The 23,743-nt window shown below is 42.4% G+C and overlaps 2 protein-coding genes across 2 annotated transcripts in view; both read right to left on the bottom strand.

Annotated features, from left to right (window-relative positions):
- Hecw2 (HECT, C2 and WW domain containing E3 ubiquitin protein ligase 2) overlaps positions 1 to 23,743 on the bottom strand; it is a 243,026-nt gene that overhangs the window by 163,444 nt on the left and 55,839 nt on the right. The window lies entirely within an intron of this gene.
- On the bottom strand, positions 13,260 to 13,524 carry LOC127692505 (small ubiquitin-related modifier 2-like). Its single transcript, XM_052192902.1, is given in 2 exon segments — positions 13,260 to 13,338; positions 13,340 to 13,524. Coding segments are annotated over 2 exon segments (258 nt in total). The 5' UTR covers positions 13,519 to 13,524.

Genomic DNA, 23,743 nt, shown 5'->3' with positions numbered 1-23,743 from the left:
GAAAGAAAGAGAGAGAGAGAGAGAGAGAGAGAGAGAGAGAGAGAGAGAGAGAGAGAGAGAGAGAGAGAGAGAGAGAAAGAAAGAAAGAAAGAAAGAAAGAAAGAAAGAAAGAAAGAAAGAAAGAAAGAAAAAGTAATAAATCATGCATGGGACTAGCATAAAAACAGAGAGGTTTGATCAGTGGGATAGAATTGAGAACCAGAAATAAACCTACATACATATGGACACTTGATATTTGACAAAGAAGCCAAAATCATACAATGGAAAAATGAAAGCATCTTCAATAAATGGATGCTTGCATGTAGAAGAATGCAAATAGATCCATATTTATTACCCTCTACACAACTTGAGTCCACACGGATCAAAGACATCAACATAACACCAGATAATACTAAATCTGGTAGAAGAGAAAGTGAGAAATAGCCTTAAACGTATTGGCACAGGAGACAACTTCCTAAAAGGAACACTAATGGCTCTATGATCAACACTTGAAACTGAAAAACTCATGAAACTGAAAAACTTTTGCAAGGCTAAGAACACTGTCAATTGGAAAATATGAAAACCTACAGAATAGGAAAAGATCTTCATGAATTCTACATTTGACAGAGGACTAATATTTAAAATATATAAAGAACTCAAGAAAGACATCAACAGCCAGGCAGTGGTGGCACATGCCTTTAATCCCAGCACTTGGGAGGCAGAGGCAGGCAGAGTTCTGAGTTCAAGGCCAGCCTGGGCTACAGAGTGAGTTCCAGGAGAGCCAGGGCTACACAGAAACCCTGTCTCAACAAAACAAAACAAAACAAAACAAAACAAAACAAAACAAAACAAAACAAAACAAAAAAGATACCAACAAACCAAATAACCCAATTGAAAACTGGGGATGCAGATCTGAACAGAGAATTCTCAACAGAGGAATCTTGAATGGCCAAGAGACACTTATAAAAATGCTCAATGTCCTTAGTCATCAGGGAAATACAAATCAAAACAACTCTGAGATTCCATCTTACACAAATCAGAGTGGCTAAGATCAAAAACTCAAATGATGGCACATGCTGGTGAGGATGTGGAGCAAGGGAAACACACCATTGCTGATGGGACTGCAAACTTGTGCAACCACTTTGGAAATCAATTTGGCAATTTCTCAGAAAATTGGGCATAGTTCTACCTCATGATCCAGGTATACCACTCCTGGGCACACACCCAAAAGATGCCCCACCATATCACAAGTACATTTGCTCAACAAGTGTTATAGCAGCTTTATTTGTAACAGTCAGAAACCAGAAATAATGCAGATGTCCCTCAACTGAAGAACAGATGAAGTTCATTTACACAATGGAATCCTTCTTGGCTACTAAAAACAAAGACCATGAAATTTACAGGATGGAACTTGAGAATATCATCCTGAGTGAAGTAATGCAGGCCCAGAAAGACATGTACTCACTTCTAAGTGGACATTAGCCCTAAAGTACAGGACAACCATACTACAATATATAGATCCAAAGAAACTGGGTAATAAGGAGGGCCCAGTGGAGGATGGGTGAATCTCACTCAGAAGGAGACACAAAACAGTCATCAGAGGTGGATGGAGAGAGGGAACTGGACAGAAGAGGAAATGAGAAAGAGAGGAAGATGATCAGGTGTGGGGAGTGAGGATGGGGAGGGAGAATGCTGGGAATGAGAATAAAAATCAGTGGGGGGGCATCTCTGGGACCAGCTGCAGATCTGGCATGGAGGAGGCTACAGGAAGTCTATGGTGATGACCCTACCTATCAGTAGAGGTATAGAGACTGAAGTGTAGCCAGTAAAGACTTCCAGTGGAAGAAGTTTTGGATATTAACCCACCCACAAAACTTTCAACCCAAAATTTGTTCTGCTTATAAGATGTACAGGGATAAGGATGGAGCAGAGACTGAGGTATCAGCCAACCAATGAGTGACCCAACTTGAGACCTATCCCATGGGAGAGACAAAAACCTCTGGCACTGTTAATGATACTCTGCTATGTTTGCAGACAGAAACCTAGCATAACAGTCTCCTGAGAGACTTCTTCCAGCAGTGGATGGAAACCCTGGATGCAGAGACCCACAGCCAAACGTCAGGCAGAGCCCGGGGAGTACTGTAGAAGTGTAGGAGATAGGATTGAGAGAACCAGAGGGGTCAAGAACACAACCAGAAGATACAGAGTCAACTAACCTGGACCCTTCGGGATGCACAGAGACTTAACCACTAACCAAAGATGACACAGGGGCTGGTCCTACCCCAGTGCCCGATCTTTGTAGCAGAAATGCAGCTTGGTCTCCATGGGGGTCCCCTAACAATTGGAGTGGGGGATGTCTCTCTGTTGCCTGCCTTTGGATCATCTTCCCCTACATGAACTGCCTGGTTTGGCCTCAGTGGGAGGGGAATCACGTAGTCCTGCTGTGAATAGCTGTCCCCAAGGTGGGATTAAAGGGGGGGGGGTTGGTGACAAGGGAAGGGATTTGCAAGGGTGGGACTGGGAGGAGAGGTGGGCTGCGATTGGGATGTAATGTGAATAAAACATAAATTATGAGAAAAACAGAAAAGAAGAGCTCATGACAAGATTGCAAGCTCTGGGCTTGGAGACATCTGTGAACTAAAAAGGACTGTAGAGAGGGCTGGAGAGACAGTTCAGTGATTAAGGACCTGGGTTTGATTCCCAGCACAACTCACAACTGTCTGTAACTCCAGTTTCAGGTGGTCTAACTCTTCTGGTGTTTTTAGGAATCAGGCACGCACATGTTGCACATATGTACATGTAGGCAAAACACCCATCCATATATATAAAACCAAAATAAATCAATTCAGTCGTTATTGTGATCGTCGTCGTTGTCATCGTCATCATCATCATCATCAAGACTGACTGCTGGAGAGCACTGCTTGCTGTTCAGAATGGGCATTCTGGAAGGAAGGAAGAGAATGCATGCCCCTCACCCTTCACTGCTCGTGCTACCTGGTCTAGAGAAGATGGTTCATTGCTATTTCCTGTACAGAATATTATACATAATTGAGGGAAGCACATGAAGGAAATGAAATGCTTCAGTAGATCCATGCTGGGGAACAGAGCCAAGTCCTAACCACTGCCAGCCAGAATATACACAATTCCAGACATTCAGGGCAGAGGCAAGAACTGCCAAGCAACTTCCTATACAAAATGTGCGTCATAAACTAGTCCATCAAATGATTACTTTGACAAGGGAGGATATCACTGACAGATCAGTGCAAAGATACATTTGGACTCTTTTCAGCAAACACATCCCAGGAATTTTAGTCATAGCTGAGAATGTGAGCTAATGGGAAACGGCGGGCAACGGCTTACATAAGAGTCAGTTTCAAGCACAGATGCAATATGGATGTGTTGAGTAATGTTGTGGTTTGAATATGCTTGTCCTAGGAAGTGGTACTATGTGGAGGTGTGGCCTTATTGGAGTAGGTGTGGCCTTGTTGGAGTAGATGTGGCCTTGTTGGAGTAGGTGTGGCCTTGTTGGAGTAGGTGTGGCCTTGATGGAGTAGGTATGTAACTGTGGGTATGGGCTTTAAAACCCTCATCCTAGCTGCCTGGAAGCCAGTCTTTTCCTAGCAGCCTTCAGATGAAGACATAGAACTCTCAGTTCTTCCTGTACCAGGTCTGCCTAGATGCTGCCATGCTTCCTGCCTTGATGATAATGAATTAAACCTTTGAATCTGTAAGCCAGCCCCAGTTAAATGTTGTCCTTCCAAGAGTTGCCTTGGTCATCGTGTCTGTTCATGGCAGTAAAACTCTAAGACAAGCAGTTTCTGTCCTGTTCAGCTCAGTTTCTCAAGATACCAAGTTTCAAATGCAGGCTTGAAATGCCCTGTGAGCTGTGGCTTCTCCACTTACAGCTCTGGCCTCCTGATGTCCTCTAAGGACTATCCATGACACTGCCTTGGGACGTTCACTTTGGTGGTTTTGTATGTGTAGAAAGCCCCTTACCCCCATATACGTCTACTCCTCTCCAAGTCTCAGCTTACACACTACTCCCTCAGTGAGGCACACTGACTACCTTACTCAAAGTGACAGCTGCCCCTCCAGCATTCCTGAATCATCTTGCCATGTTCAATTTGGTTCCCATAATTCTGTCACCTTCTAACATGTTATCTAATGTAGCTAAGTATGTAATATATTGTCAATCTTTTCTATAGAATGTACTCCAAGAGCTCAAAAATTTCTCTCTGGCTTGTTTACTGAAGAATCCCAAATGCTTCAAATTGTGCCTGAGAAACATTACTCAGTTTTTGACTAAATATCTTAGTATTCTCTAAATGTTAGTATTATACTATTTCAAATATACAGAGGAGAAACAGCATCCTCAACAAGGAATCCACAAGGTGCCTTTTCTCTGTGTGTGAGCCAGTGGGTTTTATTAAGGTTGCTTTTGGGAATATGGTTGAGGGGTTATTTATAGAAGCACAGCACCTAACAGTGGCTACGACTTTGTGAAGAGCAGAGACAAACAAGAACAATACTACAAATCTTATGGCAAGCGTTATTAGGCAATTAGATGAGATCATCCTAAACTCTCAATCTTTAGAACAATGGTTTCCAGCTAATCTCAACTCCAGCATGGTGTTGAGCTGATATTGAGCATTGCAGCTTACACATAAATACACCATGAGGTCATGTGACAAGTTTTGAGCAAAGGCTGTTGAAACATCTTCAGCATGGTTCTGTTGTTTTTGTTGTTTCTATTGTTGTCATCGTCGTTGTCATCATCATTGTAATTTAGTTTATGTTTTGCAGTGCTGGGCATCTAGCCAAAGCTTTGACAAACTAGCCAAGGACTCTACCATGAAACAACAACCCTAGTCCAATAAGTTCCTTCCCGGCAAAGACTTTCAGAATATTTCTAACAGAAGATTTACAGGTTTTTCCAACTGAATCCTTTCTTGTGCAGGACTTATGAGAGTTGAGTCTTTAGCAGAAATCAGTGGTAGGACTAAAGGCCTCATCATGCTAGGCTAGGCTATCCCTGAGCTGTAGCTCTGAAGCTGATGTTATAGGTCTGTGGCACTAGACCTAGCAAAACTCAAGCTCTTTGATAATTTTTCAAGTGAAAAAGAGACTGATGGTTTGTGTATGTCAACCAGGAAACCAGCAAGTGATTTGATTATCATAAAAATGTATAAGTAATAACACTATGAAAGTATAGTAAGTCATTTGCAATAGGTTATTTCTAATTTCATGGTTAAAAAAAAAAAACAACAAGAACAAAATAACCAAATGTTTTTTGTAAACTCTGAAGGTAACACTTCTAGCCATCCTCAAGACATCATATTCCCTATAATACTGTGTGAGGCTTTTTCCAGAAACCATTATTTTTCTTTGTATAAGAAATGCAAATCCAGACTCTTCTGAAAAAAAAAAAAAACAAGTAGCTGGCATTTAGTGATTTGGTAGACATTTTGGCACAAGAGCTAACACCAGGCCCTTATAGAGTATTCTATAATAATGATAATGAAATACCTCAATCCTAATCTATGTACCAAGGCTAAGAGAGAAAAACAAGATTTCCTGCTGCTACAGAATTTCTACCATAAAAAGTGGAGTAAATGATCTCTTCCTAGCAACCTACAGATTCAGTGGACTCTTAATAAAAATTCCAATATCATACTTCCCAGAACTAGAAATATCAATCCAAACATTCATAGGGAGGCACAAAAGACCACAAGCAGCTAAAGCAATCCTAAGAAGAAGCAGCAGTGTCGGAAATATCACAATACTTGACTTCAAATTATCCGATAGAATTATAATAACAAAACCAGTATGCTACTAGCACAAAATTGGACAAGCAAACCAAGGAGTCGATGGCCCAGAAATGAAGCAATACAGCAACAGCTACAGCTATTTGGTTTCTGAGGAAAATATCTAAAACCTATATGGTAAAAGGAGGGAGGGATCTGGGAGGGAAAGTGGAGGAGGGTTGGGGGGGGGGGACCTGATCTGGTATTGAGTGAGGGAAAAGGACTGAAGCCTTGAGGGCCAGCAGAAAGAATAGAAACAGGCAACCTTGGAAGGTAGGAGGTTGGGGGTGGGGGGACCCTCCAGAATGCACCAGAAACCTGGGAAGTGAGAAACTCTCAGGACTCAAAGGGAGGGACCTTAGACAAAATGCCCAACAGTAGGGAGAAAGAACTTATAGATCCCACCTCCAGCAGGAAGACAGGACATCAAGTAAAGGAGGGGGTTGCCATCCCACAGTCAAAACTATGACCCATAATTGTTCCTGTCTGAAAGGACTTCAGGGATGGAAATGGAGAGGAGCCCAAGGAAAAGAGGGCCCAGCGACAGGCTCAAAGTGGGATCCAGCTCAAGGGGAGGCCCCAAGGCCTGACACTATTACTGAAGCTATGGAGTGCTCACAAAAAGCATGAGCACACTCTGGAATACCCAACAAGCAGCTGCAAGAGTCAGATGCAGATACTTGAACCCAACCAGTGGACAGAAGCTGCTACTCCTGTGGTTGAATTAAGAAGCTGTGCAAGAAGATGAGGAGAAGGACGACCCTGTAGGAGGACAGCAGTCTCAATTATCCTGGACTCCTGAGATCTCTCAAACATTGGACCACCAACAGGCAGCATACAGCAGCTGATATGAGGATCTGGACACACATATAGTAGGGGACTGCAGGGTCTGGGTTTAATCAGAGAAGATGCACCTAACCCTCAAGAGACTGGAGGCCCCAGATTGTTTAGAGGTCAGATGTGGTGGGGGTGGTGGAGATATCCTCATGCAGACAGGGGGGTAAGGAGGAGGTATGGGATGTGGAACAGTCAGAGGGTGATCGGGGCACGGGTGGAGTGTAAAAATTAATTAATTAAAAGAAAAGAGCCCCCTCAACAAACTGAGCTGCTGAAACAGTGGATATCTACATCCAAAACAATGTAAGCAGAACCATATCTCTCTCTATGAAAAACAGCCAATTTAAAATGGATCAAAACCCTTAACAGAAGACCAGGAACTCAGAATCTCCTACAAGACAAAATTCCAGCCAAGGCTTCCAGGAAAGAACTCCAACAGGTGAGGAAATAATAAGAAGAAATGACAAATGGGATCACACTAAATAAAAGAGATTCTGTACAGCCAAGGAGATAATCAGCAGAGTGATGAGAAAAACTATAGAATGGGGGATTTAGACAGAATTACTGTCCAGAATATATAAAGGGCTCAAAATTAAATATATAAATTCATCCAATGAAAAGTAAGAAAAATTACAGGTACCTGATACATTTTTTTGGGAAAAAACCCATGTCCTTAGCTTCTGGGAAATGTAAATCCAAGCTATGCTGAATTCCATTTTACCCCATTCAGAATGGCTATCAATACGAAAACTAAATACAAAAAAGGTTGGTAAGGCTGTGATGGGAAGGGAAAAGAAATCCTTACCCACAGTAGGTAGTGATAAAAATTTGTCCACCTACTATGGTCAGTATAACATTTTCTTAAACAACTAAAAACGAACTACTATAGGATCCAGCTATATGACTGCTGTGTATATAATTGAAGGCTTCTAAGTACAGCATAAGATGGCTGTGTATTCATCCTTAGTACAGCACATGGAATCAGTTGAGGTGCCCATCACTGAAGGAATGGGTTAAAATGTAGTGTACATTTTTACAAAATACATCACAAAGTCTTATTCAGCTATGAAGAAAAATGAAATCATGAAAATTTCAGGAAATAGAACTAGAAAAGTAAATCCAGACTCAAAAGGACAAATATGTTTTTCTCATATGTGTGTTTGTGTGTGTGTGTGTGTGTGTGAGAGAGAGAGAGAGAGAGAGAGAGAGAGAGAGAGAGAGAGAGAGAGAGAGAAGAAGAAGAAGAAGAAGAAGAAGAAGAAGAAGAAGAAGAAGAAGCAGAAGCAGAAGCAGAAGCAGAAGAAGAAGAAGAAGAAGAAGAAGAAGAAGAAGAAGAAGAAGAAGAAGAGGGCTGAGGCGAGAGCCTAAAGGCACAGGGAGGTGGGCAGATAGAGAGTAACACGAGTGACAGCAAAAGGCAAATGTACATTTGCTCTTATGTGCAGAATCTAATGTTTGGGTGTGGATGTGAAATGTCCTCTAGAGGCTCACATATCTGAATGGCTGGCTCCAGTAGGTGGTGCTGTTTGGGGAGTGTGTGGAACCTTCAGAAATCAAAGCTGGAAAGTTAGTTACAGGAGCCAGGGCGTGAGAGTTAGAGCCCAATCCATTTCCAGCCAATCTCTCCTCACTTCCTGGTCAGTATCATGTAACGAGTAACTAACACACACACACACACACACACACACACACACTGCTACAGACATGAGACTTCCCACCACCATTCCTTCCCTTCCGTGATAGGCTGAATACCCTGAGCCACCACAGTGATGAAGAAGGTGCTCACTCGTTAGACTTAATCAGTATATATAACAAATAAGATTAACTAAAGTATTATGGCCAACAAGTTGTGGAGGAAAGCGTTTATGGGCTTACATTTCTATATTGCTGCTCAGCAGAAGGAAATCAGGACAGGAATTCAATCAGGGTAGGATCCAGATTGATATAGAGGTCATGATGGGGTGCTGCTTACTGTCTTGCTCTGTATGGCTTACTAAGCCTGCCTTCTTATGGAACCCAGGACCACCAACCCAAGGATGTCACATCCACAATGGGCTAGGCCTTCCCACATCAATCACTGACCAAGAAAGTGTCTTATAGCTGGATTTTATAGAGGCATTTGCTCAATTGAGGCTCCTTCCTTTCTGATGACTATAGCTTGTGTCAAGCTGACGTAAAACCAGCCAACACAATAGGTCAGTTAAATATAGACATAGCTGACACTGCTTAGAGTGTGTACATACACACACTCACACGCACTCACAACATAAAAGCAGAAGGAAGAAGACCATTTAAAAGGAGGAACAGCACAGCAGGAGGTGGAAAGGTCAAGGGCAGATAATTCAGAGAATGGATATGGACAAAGTAATGCACATGACTGTATCCAACTCGCAACCCATTATTTTGTATACTAATAAAAAACACTTAAAATACAGAAAACTATCTTTCTCTACAGGCTTTAATTTGAGGAAACATGGTAATAGGTTAAAGATAAACAGTTTAAGTCTCAAAACACCAAAAGAAAATAATAATTATAGACAGGATAGAGAAAAGAATGGTGTTAAAGCATAATCCAACAAATATTCTTTAAGTATCGACCGCGGGCTGGGCAGAGTTCCACGTGGTAAACACTCAGAGGGGATGAAAGGAGTGGAGATTTTGTTCTGATGGGGTGAGTGTCCACAGTCAGCTATGTAACTACATAATGTCTGGTGCCAAGCCCTGTCCTAGCATTTTAAACTCTATTAGCTCATTAAAACTACCAACAGCTCTCTGAAATGGTATCAGAGAGGTTTAGAAATATGGTCGAGATGAGCACCTCTAGTACTTACACAGTAACTCTAAAACCTTGCTCCAAGACCATGTTCCTATCCACTACATGTCACTATCTGCCCATACCACAGCAAGCATCCACACCGAGCATGCTAGAAAGTTACTGACCGGAAGTTTAAGCAGGGAAATAAAGTGATGTGTATTAAAATATAAACCTCTCTGCTGTGTGTAGAGCAGCCCACGGAAGGAATGAGGACAGTCCCTGGTGCTTACGAACAGGCAAACACTAGCCCCACAGCCAAAACCTGAAGATGGTGCTCCTCCATTTACATCCCCCTCCTGTGCAGAGCCGTGGCACATATAAATATCCGCCCTATAGCAAAAGGCCATGGAGCAGACTCTGACTCTAGTTCAGCAACCCCGGAAGGTAGCTCACCCACCTCTTACCTCCACACCAAACCACCACCAGGCAATTTCATTCTTTCTGTCTACCCTAAGTTCCTCTCCTTATCCAAACAATTCCTCCAAGTCCAGCTTCCCACTTGTTCAGTCAGAGCAGAAGGTTCCCATTCTCCATCATGTAGCAGAAACCTCAATGCAACCCATTTACATCACTGGCACTGAGTCTGCATGGGCCTTCCATGTGTTAAGACAAGGGTGCTTGTCTTCAGGTGTAGAGCTTATCCTGTAGCTGCGATGGGCACCGCACCTCTGGATGCTGACTGTCTAGGCAGCGGTTTGACTACAGGAGCTAGACGTTTCAGCTTCACTTCCCCACTGGCACAGGCTCTGTTTCCTTAGTGTATAATGTACTAATGGCACCTGGCTTAGAAGGGCTTCAGCGAGGATGTGAGTAGACGGTGCAAGCCAGGGAAGCACGGGAGTGAAACATGTACATTTGTAGAACTTTCCATCCACGTCAACCTTCTTTCAAAGGGAGCTGATTTGCATATGCAAAAGCACATTTCTTCAACCTCTTTCCCAACATTTTCACGATTTAGTTTTTTATTTTGATTTGTGGTGTGTGTGTGTTCTCGTATGTTTGGATATATGTTTGGAAGCCAGAGGACCATATCAGGTGTCATCCTGAGGATCACTGAGGCAAGGTCTGTCATTGGGCTGGAGCTCACCACTCAGGCTAGGCTAGCTGCCTAGTGAGAGGCAGGGATTGTCCCAGTGTGCTGATCCAGCACTGGAGTCAGAAGCACACACTCACCAATTGGCTAGAATGGCTGAGGAATCCCCTTGTCTCTGTGCCCGCACTGTGGTTAGTCATGAGCTGCTGCTCCCAACATCTCACAGTTTCTGGGATCTGAACTCAGGTCCTCATATTACATGTCAATCACTTTACTGACTGAGCTTCTCCCCAGCCCCAAACTCTACTTTCTTAACCAACACTTGACACAGGGCTGCACATCCAACACATGTGCTTGTTGTATGAATACTGCACATTAAGTAGAAGCGGAAGCACAAAGCACACAGCTCTGTAGACCTGCCTGGTTCTGGGAAGGAAGGCACTCAATGCTTAATGCAGCTTAGTTGAGTTCTATTAGAACCACATGGAGGTGCCCTCTTCTCTCCAAACAGGGAACCCAGATCAAATTTTCAGCAGCATGTGTATAAAACACCACCAGGGATGACAATAATGGATTTTGATGACACATCCTCATTTCTTTACAGTAATTTAAAAAAAAAAAAACCAACTTTCCAGAGTTAGGAGAAAAGGTCAGTTGAAGAGTGCTTGCCTAGCATATAAGCCTAAGGATTGATCCCTAGAACCTCATAAATTAGGCACAGTGCCACGGATCTGTAAGCCCAGCACTCAGAAGGTAGAGGCAGGAGGATAATAAGTTCAAAATCATCCTTGACTATAGGAACTTCGAGGCCAGCTAGAGTACATAAAATCCTGTCTCTCTCTCTCTCTTTCTGAGTCTCTGTGTCCCTATCGCCTTGAGTTGTCCATGGATAACCCTCTTTTGTTTTTATAATACTATCATTACATCCATGGTCTCTGGGACACATCTCCACAAGCTTGTCCTCGGATCATTTCCTTTGAAAAGCAATGTGCTTTAGCACCTCAATCCCTGAAAGAAGAGCTTCAAACTTCATAAAAAAAATAAATAACATTCTCCAGGAGCAGATAATCTAGCTTGCTTCAGACTCAGAGTCTCGGCACTTTGAAAAGAAAGAAGCTGTACTTAACACACAGTGAACCAATCCTCTCAAACCAGGGGCCTCCAGATATTCAACAAGGGGACTTCCTGTTTCCTACAGAAGTTTCCTGTCTTAATCCCTGCACTGGTCTCCTGCATCACGCTGTCAAGTGTGACAAATACAGCACACAGCTCACCAGTCACCACCGCAAAGCAACGAGAGGACCACACTGAACTTTCTCAGAGAAAGGCAGAGAGAACACAAACCAGCACTTGGACTAGGCAATCAGGTAGGAGTATATGCTTTTCCTGTACCTTACCTTCAAGAATCCCCAAGAGTTCCTCTGCGTCTTTGCTGGGAAGAATCCATCAGACTGATCCCAGCACAGGAAGGAGCAAGAAGGGATATGTCACATTCTGCTTCAAAGCATGCACCTGGGCTAGCCACTTGGCAGCTTTCTCACGGCAGCAGCCAGAACCGAGGCCACAGCAGGCCTGGAGTCCGCAGGTGTCCCGGGGAGCCCGCCAAGTCCACTTCGCTGATGTTCTGCCTCTCCCTGGTCCTCGATGGTCGAGAAATGAAATACTAGGTAGAACTAGAGGTGATCTATACAGACCAGTCCTATCCAGCTGGGAACAACACTGAGTGCTCTGGCCACACAAGTCTTGTTACTGCCCAGGCATCCTAAGCGAAAAACCACATCACATTATGTCCCTTCTGCTGAGGCAGATGTGGCCACTCCCTGGGAAGGGTACAGGATGTAATCGCCCCATCCTCCCCTCAGTTTCCTTCCTTTGCTTTTCCATGGGAGAATTCCAAGGAATGAGTTATGTACACACACACACACACACACACACACACACACACACACACACACACACACACAGAGTCTGCTATCTGGAATCTCTGGTACACCACTCCCATTCATCAGCTATGGCCTTCTCTGAAGCTAGTGAATGAACTGGGAGCAGCCACATCAATGCAGTGAGGAATCTTTAGACTTCTCACCTCAAATTATTAAAAAGGACTAGAGCCTTTGCAAACAATATACAGCTTTAATGAAAATCTCCAAACCGTTATCAATTCAGAAGTTATCTTTTGACCTTACTTTTTATTTTATTTTTAAACAAGAAGTTTATTTAAACAACATGACACTTGATTTGAAGGGAAAACTATCTAGGATCATTTTGTTCAAGAGTGATTTATCCCTGATTGCCCTACATGTAACAGCTACATACAAAAAAGTTATAAAATTGTCCTTGGCTTTACAACGATAAATGAGAAACATTAAAATTCTCTAATTGAACAAGGTATGCAAGGATTTTGTGTTCTTGGGTTCTTTTGTTAAAACAATGAGAGCAAAATAACTTACTGGAATATAAAGATAAGATCCGGAGGAGCATGCCACTAATGAGAAGGGGGTATTTTCACAGACCCAGGACTTTCCCCCAGACCATCTCCATCTGATGCCAACCAGAACAGAACATTGGCCATTTAGTGTAAAAAGAAAGGAAAAGAAAAAAAGAGCAAAGCGCTTGTGCACATACACCAGTTACTTTATGGACAATAAAGACATGGGGACAGGGAAGTGAGAGAAGAGAGAAAACTATACTGTAGCAGTCAGGATGCGGCAGGACCAAATTGTGCCTTTCTAACTGAGAATGTATTCTTGGTCTATAACAAAATTCTGGAGGGAAGTCGCAGGCTCCCTTTTTAGTAGACACCTCCAGCCTGCTGCTGGAACACATCAATCATTGTATCCTCATCCTCCATTTCCAGCTATGCTGGTGTGGAATCTGATCTGCCTCATGGACAAACCCTGCCGTTCACAATAGGCTTTCATTAGTTTACTAAGTGGTGTTTGCCTCTTAATCTTAAACTGCACCACAGAACCATCCTGTCCCGCCACCTTCAAATTAATATGATCGTTGTTCTCAGTCTTGACTCCTTCCTTGGGTTTCTCATTGGCCATGGTGAGCGCCGGAGTCTCCTCTGCTGCTGCTTCACAAAAGAGGCACCAGGCCTGCACTTCTGACCTTACTTTTAATGCATAAATGACTACAATAATCAATATAGCTAGTACCCAGACTTAACATGCATTATGTGTAATTTAAGTAGATAGATAATAAAGTGATTCCTTATAACTCTCCAGACATTATTTTACCCTCTCCTTTTTTCTGTATTAATCTCCTTCTCCCTCCCTAGCTAAGGCACCATTTCCCCCATCACATCACTTTATCACTACTATCGTCCCTATCACTCCTCCTCCTATCACTTCATGCTGCTTTCCTGGTTTCCATAGTTACTCAGGTTATGTACTCACATCTGATTTGGAGCTCTCTGGGTCAGGACTACCTCTTCAATATGATCTATTCTAGGTCCATCCATTTACCTGAAAATTTCATTTTTCTTTATAGCTGAATATTATCCCAGAGTGTATAAGCTCCACATTTTCATTAACTATTCATCTGCTAAAGGACCTTCAGTTTATTTCTATTTCCTAGCTTTGGTGAATACAGCAGCAATGAACACACCTGTGGAGCAGGTGTCTGTGGAGTAGGAGGTCCAGTCCTTTGGGCATAGGCTGAGAGGAGTGGTATAGATGGCTCTCTCTCTCTCTCTCTCTCTCTCTCTCTCTCTCTCTCTCTGTCTCTCTGTCTCTCTCTCTCTCTCTCTGTGTGTGTGTGTGTGTGTGTGTGTGTGTGTGTCTGTCTGTCTGTCTGTCTGTCTGTGTCTGTGTGTATTCCCTTCTGGGCTGACAATGCTCCAACTGAAGAGCCATAGACTATTTAACAATAACAACAATAAAAAACCCAAACAAACAACAATAAACAAACAAAAAAACACAGAAAAAGGCATGAGAAACCCCATTTTGAGTTCTTGGTCAGGATTGTCCAACAGACTGCCAAAACAGTACAGGCTGTTTCTGTTATACTCAGTTGCCTCCCAGAGGCTGAAAACACCATGAACTTCAGATACAAAACCTGGGCAGCCTAGATGGGTCTGACCCGAAAGCCTCCCTCCTGAAGACTAGCTTTTGTGATACCAGAAAGCAGCATGAAAGAATCCAAGGAAGAGAAGCAACCAAGCGTCCTACCTAGCTATGATCCCTATGAACTAAACTGATGATTAGCACCACACAATAGCCCAAAGGTTGTCAGAATGATGGGCACAGCTTGGCAGTAACCAGTAGCTTTCTAATTGGAAGTAAGGGACACTTGACAAGAAAAAAATCACATCTGGTCTTGGAACCCTAGCCAACTACCCAAAGCTAGCCTTGGATAAAGGAGAAGAACCCACTTTATTAACCAAAATAATTCCTAATTCTAACTATCTATCCTTATACCCACAGGTAAGTATAGATCTCACCCTTCATCAAAGAAACATTTTCTTGCAGGAGAGCTATATCACAGAAAACGACAACTGATTGAAATGCAGAGAGGAAGTGACCGTGTGTTATCCAGCCCCAACTGATCTGCAGCCCAACTCTCCCACCTAAGCCTCAGGAATCATTTCAGAAGGGGCGGAAAGATAGCAGGAGCCAGAAGATTAGGAAGTGTGCTGACAGAGGTCATCTTCTGGAAATATCAGGAGCTACACATATGAAGTCTCAACAGCATGGCTGCCTCCACAGTACCTGAAGGACGATGACACTAGTGGACATGCTAATGTGGGTGGGCTAAAGCTCATGGAACCTCAATGTTAGACAAAAAACTACAAACAATTAAGGAAGGCTGAGAACAAGAGAAATGGTTGTCCCCAGAATACACCAACTGTTTACTTAGAACCAAACCTTAGAGCCAACCCTGAAAAATACATACATGTAACATATACAGTCTGTAGTTTTGTATTTAGGAATACACACACACACACACACACACACACATCCTCGTGTGTGTGTGTGTGTGTGTGTGTGTGTGTGTGTGTGTGTGTGAGAGAGAGAGAGAGAGAGAGAGAGAGAGAGAGAGAGAACAATTAAAGAAGTGGAGACTAAATTTGAAAGAGTGCATGGGAAAGGTTGGATGGAGGAAAAGGTGGAAATTTTCAAAAATAAAAATATACAGCTTGTACCCTTGCCTCTTTATTTTTTAAGATTATGTATTTATTTTATGTGTGTGAATACACTGTCACTGTCTTTAGACATATGAGAAGAGGGCATCAGATCCCATTATATGGTGGTGAGCCACCATGTGATTGCTGGGACTTGAACTCAGGACCTCAAGGGTGGTCAGTGCTCTTAACCGCTGAGCCATCTCTTCAGCCCCCTTATCTTATACTTAGAAGAGTTTGAGGGGGGATATCCAACTCAGACTCATCAGTATTTCAAGTAGAAAGGATCTCTGTGGTTCCTTCTTTGTCCTGTTCCCCAGATACCAGTCTCCCCAGAGTTGCAATGCTCTACCTGGCAGGGTAGGAAGCTTCCCTGACCAATGTGTGCTGCCAGCTGCAGGTAAATATCAAAGCATGCATCAGCGACACGGAACGCCTGGCCACCGGCTAGATGCATCAGCGACACGGAACGCCTGGCCACCGGCTGGATGCATCAGCGACACGGAACGCCTGGCCACCGGCTGGATGTATCAGCGACATGGAACGCCTGGCCACCGGCTGGATGCATCAGCCTCACAGACCGCCTGGCCACCGGCTGGATGCATCAGTGACACGGACCGCCTGGCCACCGGCTGGCGGACTGCAGTGCAGTCTCTTTCTAGGCTGCTTGTATTAGAAAGGTCCTCAGTTTTATTTATTTATTTTTTGAAGGTAATTTACTACGAAAATTTATTTGATTTATTTGGTTTTCCTTGTTTGGAAAGAATTATAAATAAATAAATAAATAAATAAGGGATGGGGTGAGCAGAGATCTTCGGTTTATTGTGTTATAATGCTGCTGAATTTCTTCCACTGCTTTTTCACTTATGTGTCTTCAGATCATTATTAGTAGTGGAGCGATAAGATTTTCTTTTTTTTTTAATTCGATATATTCTTTATTTACATTTCAAGTGATTTTCCCTTTCCTGGATCCCCACTCCCCGAAAGTCCCATAATACCTCTTCCCTCCCCCTGTTCCCCAATCCACCCCTTCCCACTTCCCTGTCCTGATATTCCCCTACACTGCTGCACTGAGCCTTTCCAGGACCAGGGGCCACTCCTTCCTTCTTCTTGGGCATCTTTGATATGTGAATTGTGTCTTGGGTATTCAAAGCTTCTAGGCTGATATCTGCTTATCAGTAAGTGCATACCATGAGTGTTCATTTGAGACTGGGTTACCTCACTTAGGATGATGTTCTCCAGCTCCATCCATTTGTCTAAGAATTTCCTGAATTCATTGCTTCTAATGGCTGAATAGAACGGTCCTCAGTTTTAAATGGGGTCAGATTTATATATCAGCCCTATAAAACAGTGAGCTACTATGGCAGCAAATACGAAATCACAAGAGCAAAAACAGAACTTTATTTAAAAAGTTAATTGGTTACATAAAATTAATTGTTTTCACCTTTAAATCTGTTTCCTCTCGCCAGACATCTCTTTCCCTATCACGAAGAAGGAAGCACTGAGGAGAGAATGTGGAAGCAGTTCCTTGGAGGGGTGTCCCATGTTCTCCATTGCCCTCCAACAACAGTACTACTCCAGCTGTGCCAGTCCCCACTTCACCAGCCTGTACCAGTTGCCATCTCATCCAGCATAGCTTTACTTGATGATAGTGGCCATAGCTAAATTGCTTGGCATGTTTGACTTTCTACAATAACAAAAATTATCTTAATTTTTTGTTTTGATTTCCTAAAAAAATAAAAGTACATAGTGTCATAACTTCAGTTTTACAAACTAGTATCTGGCTATTAGCATTGTACAGAAACCATGGTTCTTGGTGACTTCACACACACACACACACACACACACACACACACACACACACACATATTTATGACTTTTTGTAAACTAAGTGCCGTTTCAATGTTACAATCAATTTTAGAGTTATTTTAATCAATGTGAATATCATGTTTTTTCAAGTCTGTTCTGAGCCTAGTGTTGGCTTTGTGAACATACGTGTATTGTATATATTCTGTATAGCTGTACTGTACTGAAATATTAACTTGTTTGGTGAGAAAAAGAAAAAAGAGCTATGTGAAGCTATTAGCCCAACTGTATCAGACTATGCAATTATTAACTGCTTGCTGAATGCAATCTAAGTCTACAAAACTTTTCCAATACATGCAGGTAAACGAGGTGAAATGTCCTAGTGCTGTGGTGAGTTTCCTGTGGAAGGAGGTAGATGGGGTGTCAGCTCCCCCTTACAGCTGGCAATTGCATTTTCTTCTGTGTTGTTCCTTTGATCCCAATACCCACTTCCTGGATGCTCTGATGTGGGTTCTGATGCTGGAAAACCCACAGTTGACAAACCCAGAGCAGTCTTGGGACAAGTCGCCATGCTTTCCCTGAGTGCTTGGGGAAACAGTAGCAAATATAGAGAGAGTGCCTACTATGTGCCAGGAGCACAAAGACTTTGCTTTTAAAATGGTCTCTGGCACACAACTGCATTCCCAGCACTGAAGAGGTTGAGGCAAATGCCTAGCTCTGGCAGCTCAAGTTTGAGGCCAGCCAGAGCTAGGCACCAAGACTGTAAAAATCAAAGCAAACAAACAACCAAACAACCAAAGCAACATTCTGATGGACACTCCCACAGTGCTCTAAAGGATGAAGTCGGTAGGAAAGTCAGACCCATGAACAGAGGAAGAGACTGCTGAGGAAGGCTCATGTTTGACGTAATTTGAACCCAGATCTAAACAATACTCAAAGCTAGGTGCTTGTACATTTTTCTGCCTCTGTCAAGTAATACTCCTGAAAATGGCAGCATTCTAATTAACCTGCCATTGGGTTCATAAGGGCCTCGGTCACCATTAGATCAGTAAATAGACCCAGGAAATAGTAATGCATTCCCCTTATTAGCATCAAAGGTGGCTGGGGCAAGTTAACAACAGACTTAGTATCAGATCTTATTCTCAGTGAAAAATAGTTCAAAACCCTGAGTTCTCAGCTGTTTTCTAGTGACAGAGCAGAAGATTCCCCTGGGTTACTAGAAGGCTCACAGTACAGGATTAGGTGTCCAGGCATGATCCTTATACACCTCAGCTGACTCCCAGATTCTGGTCCATCCATTGTCTTAACAGCATCCACAGGCTATTTTCCCAGATAAAGGATCCTATTTGTCCCTAGCACAAGCTATTTTTGCAATTGATTTAAAATGTACTATATATTCAATACTGCACATAGAGCAGGAACTAAATTCCCAGTTATCAAGAAGAGCTTTAAAATATGGGATATGGGAAGACACTGGAGCATAGGAATCACACCAACACATGGACACATTGTTTCCCAATGAGGGAATTTTTAAAACACAGGTAATTTAGACATGACACCTCCTCTATCACGGTAAACAAATGTACTGAGAACATACAGCCAGTTATCAGATCCCAGAAGCTTCCTATCCTATTTCTTTCTTGTACAGAGCCATATTGGGGTGTTGTGCCACTTGGTAGGAACTCCACATCGATCAGGGTGAACTTCTCTCCCAGACTTTGTTGAGCAGGGATTCCTGTACTATTCAGGATTCTGCTCTACCTATTGTGGAGCTCTCAGAGTGAAGGTGAAGTTCATTGTTCCTCCAGGTCTACGAATTAAGCAGGTGACCCACCCAGCTGCCTGAGTGTGGAGTCAAGAACTACTAGACAACTTCCTCAGAACTCAGCCCAGAGTCTGGGGGGAAGGGCTTGCCCAAACTGTTAAATGGTCTCACCGCCATTAAAGTTGGGGCCTCCATCTTATTGTCCTTGCCCTCATTCTTTCCCCAATCCATCCCTCAGCTTCTGTTCCAGGAACCCGGTTTGCAGTAGCTGCAGGCAGCTACAGAATGCAACAGTTTCTCCAGCCTACAGTTGTTTATGAGGAAAGTCAGCGAAATAAATAACAGCATTAAAATGGGGGAGACACATTCATATATCATCACTGTGTTTTCATTACTATACTAAAATGACTGTGTGTGGTATTAGGCATGGGCAGATACTGTGGTCTAAAGAGAAGGGACATTAAATATGCATATATATATATATATATATATATATATATATATTATATAAAATGAGGTTACATTATATACAGGGGAAAGAGAAGGCCTGAAGACTGAGTTCCTGCATAAAAAACCTGACCCATGGACCGGCAGGAAGGTCACACAGCTGAGCCCTGAATGATGCTGATGGGCAGCTGTTAGGAGGAGAGGAAAGGGAGCTGATATATGATTCCTCCATGGAAGGACAGGGCAGAAGAAGCCCAAGGGCAAAAAGCAGTGCTGTGCTTTTCAGGATTGCAGAGGATTAGAATGACCAGAGCAGAAGAGGAAGTGGGTAGAGGAGGGGGTGGAGGGTGAGTGGGATAGGGGTTGAGGCAGAGCAGGTGGGGGGGTAGGGTGGGGAGGGCAGGCTTGAGGAATTTGAAGTACCTGCACTGGAAAGAAGTTGAAGGCTAAGGACAAAACAATGGAACTGTCCTTTCCCTCAGCTCCATCAGATCGCTTCCTGAAACCTCAATTGATTATTTTTAGAGTCCCTAGCCTTCAAATCTATTGATTCCAAGGGATGCCAGAGGGAAGCACTATGGCTTGTGGTTGTTGAATGGATTAATCTTAGAAAATGAAAGATACCATTTAACTAAAGAAGCTCATTGCCCAAAGCTCAAAGAACGCTTACTGGCAGTAAACCAGGGAAAGCAGAGATACAATCTTCAGGTCACCGCACACCCTGACAACCAAGTCCAGCTGTGTCGTCATGGCTGGATACCTCTATGCTGCCACCAAACACAAACCAGCATCAGGCTTCACACATCAGAAATGGGCAACCCTTTTCCAGAAAGGCCTTTAGGAATCTTGCTTGTGTTTATGAGCCCCGCACACCTATAGTCTGACCTCACCAGCACCCGCTGCCAGAGCTTCAGGGCACAGGCCTGCCTCTGTTGCAGACTTGATTGGGAGCTTTTCCCTCTACCCTTGTGCTTGGGAAGCAACCATTGCATGACAAGCACTCATTGCATGCTCACTGTTTTCAGATTCCCAAATCTCCCAAAGGAAACATTTCTACATGAATCTTTTAATGTGCATAAAAGTCAGATCCATGATTTAAAAACAAAAAAATAGAGCTTCAAATCTCACCCCAAGTTGATATACATATATGAAATACATTTTTAAAATTTAGCTTAGGAAGTGGCAAGCAACCAAATTCAATAAAAAAGGAATGGTCATAAAGCTCTCACCACAGGCAAGGTTAGTATACATAGACAGACCTCTTCTAACTCTTTTCCAGACAGCCATTTCAGACTCCCATCTGGCAAACAAAAAGGCAGAGGTGGTCTGTACTAGGATTTCGGCTAGCTTGACTTCCTCTAAGTCTCATGCATATAGCCACAGCTGGGCTGAGTTCACAGTTTGCAACAGTCATGTCTTGACTGATCAGAGGACAGAACTTTACAACATTCCTCTCATCCTTCAGCTCTTAAGTTCTTTCTGCCTTCTCTTGCTTGATGTTCTGAGGCTTCGTGGTGGTGGTGGTGGTGGTAGTGGTGGTGGTGGTGGTGGTGTGTGTATGTGTTTATGTGTTTATGTGTATACACATGTATGTGTGTGAATGTATGTGTGTGCAATGTATGTATATATGCATATATGTTTGTATATGTCTATGGTGTGTGTGTTTATGTGTGTGTATGTTCTGTGGTGGTTAATACACATTCCTGGATTAGGACTGAGCACTCAATCTCTTTATTATCAGCACTCTGGCCAGTTGCAAATCTCTTCACTGACTGCTGTTAATTTTGGAGTGGTAAGAAAAATCCTCCACCTTGATTAAGGAAATTATGCTGTTTTTATTCCAAATATAATATTATTGTAAATCAGGCGAGATATTGACATAGATTTCTTTTTCCAATGATGCTTTAGGTGATTTCCAATGATGATTGAGACAGTAGTTAGCTCAGGAATACATTCAAGAGATGTCCTGCTAAAAGCATGCATCAGGAAACACCAACATATTTGCATTAATGAACACTTTCAGAACTGGTATTAGAATTTAACATGGTATACTATGAGGCGAAGTCAAACATATGTTGCATATTTTTACTCCCTGAAAGAATAGCTTTCAAGTTTGACTGCACATGGGATTCTTGTTTAAAATTCAGACTTCAAGAAGAAAACCATGGAAATTCTGAGACAGTTGGTAAAGGGTATTATGAATCTGTGTTTCAGTAACAAATCCATGAAATTCTGATACAAGCAATCCTTGAGCCATAGATTGAAAGATTGATTGGCATTCTCAGTAGTGTCAAAAGTTAGGTGCAGACATACTCTTTATAATTCCTGCTTCTGGTCAGTAGCTGGCACAGAGGTCCATGCAGCTTCTACTTTTGCTATAAAAATGTTGCCAAGAATAACTTTTTTCACGTCCAAGTTAAACATGGTGTTTATAAAAGGTGTAAGAGGGGGACCCTGGGTGTATGTGTCTGTCCACACAATGGATAATGTCACAATAATAACTACCACATCCTAGTTGCCAGGACCTTTAACAAGGAAGACTGAAAGAGATTTCCCCCAATACTATTGTGTCTCTTATTAGAAAAAGAATAAAGCTGATCTTTACGCATCCAAATTTGTTCTTATAAGCTATAAATGAACATACTAAATTTGTCCATTACATTTCTTTAATGTTTGTTTAATTCAACACTTTCTCCCTTAATTCTATGACTAAGAGCTCTCTGGCAGCTTGTGAGGATAGCTCTGGTTACCTTTCTGAATTAGACACCTTAGACAAATGATTAACCTTCCAACATTTTGGTCCCCTTGTCTGCAAAGGTGGGCCAGCAACAATATAAAGCTAGTTCCATGGTGAAGGATTGTAAAAGACTATGATGTGAGCAGCAAGGAGCCAGGCACAGCTCAGCAGCCCCTGTGTTAGTGTCCCTGTCACGGCCAGTAGCAAAGACTAACCACTAATGGAAAACCTGAAGAAGCTTTCAGAATACTCTCATTACAACAAATACACTAAGCAGACCAGTGGCCTCACCCAGAATGCAGCTGGTCACCCAAACCCTCCTGTGAATAGATTCTGCTCAAATTTTCATTAAAACTGAAGCAATATCTTTGGAAGAGAAGACTCACCTATTTTCAATTAACTGAAGAAATTGCGCTGATTTCTTCAGTTTATTATACACACTCGTTTTATAATCATTTGGGGAAAGGTTAAATATAGCAAATAAAACTGAAATCGTAGGACATCTTTGTAAGAGTAGATGGCATCCATCCAAGATGCCTTTCCTGGAACAAACTGTAACAACTTGGTTCCCTTCCGCCCTTCCCCAACAAGCTATATTTAAGCGTCTGTAAGTATTTTCATTATAAAACACCCTCACTATGATTTGTGATTTTACCTTCTAGCCTGCTTCAGAGTTTCTGTATAAACATCTTAGTCAAATGTTTGGGGCAAAAAGGAAGTTTTCTCATTTAAAACCTTTCTTCATTAAAAATAAAGATAAGAATACAAGAAAACAAACAAACAAAAAAAAAACCAGAAGTGGCAGGAAGGTAATGAGTGTCAGACATGAAAAAAATTTACTAATTTAATAAATTAATTCAATAAATTAATGATTTAATAAACAAAGTCAGATGCACAAAAATGCTGAAACTATTCTTAAGACACTTCCTTTTATGGCTTTTCACTTTAGCCTCTAAGACCCTACAACTCAATAAAACACATGAAATATTTTTGACATATGAACTTAGAGCAACTTAAAACACATACTGCCACTCACCAAGGGTTGCAACTTCACTTCATCTCCATGCAGAACTTAAACTCTGAAGGGAATAACTACAAGCTTGAAAATATTAGATGCAAAATGGATGGGAAACGTAGAGTGTGCACATTTACCTAAATCAGCCTTAGTATCACAAACAACTAGAGAGCCAAAGGCCTGAGGAATGGCTCAGTGGATGACTGGTGTCAAACCCAATGACCTGAGTTCAATCACCAGGACCTACACAGCCTAAGGAGAGAACTGACTCCTGAAAGGTGTCCTCTGACAGACACATGCATGTGTATCCATATCTCCATGTACATACAGAAGAAATAAATGTAACCTCCTAAAATTAAAAACAAACAAAAACACAC

The sequence above is a fragment of the Apodemus sylvaticus genome, chromosome 9 (genome assembly GCF_947179515.1).
Source record: "Apodemus sylvaticus chromosome 9, mApoSyl1.1, whole genome shotgun sequence".
Classification (NCBI taxonomy): Eukaryota; Metazoa; Chordata; class Mammalia; order Rodentia; family Muridae; genus Apodemus; species Apodemus sylvaticus.
Note: the sequence above shows the minus strand (reverse complement) of the source record. Positions and strands in the feature narration are given on the sequence as shown.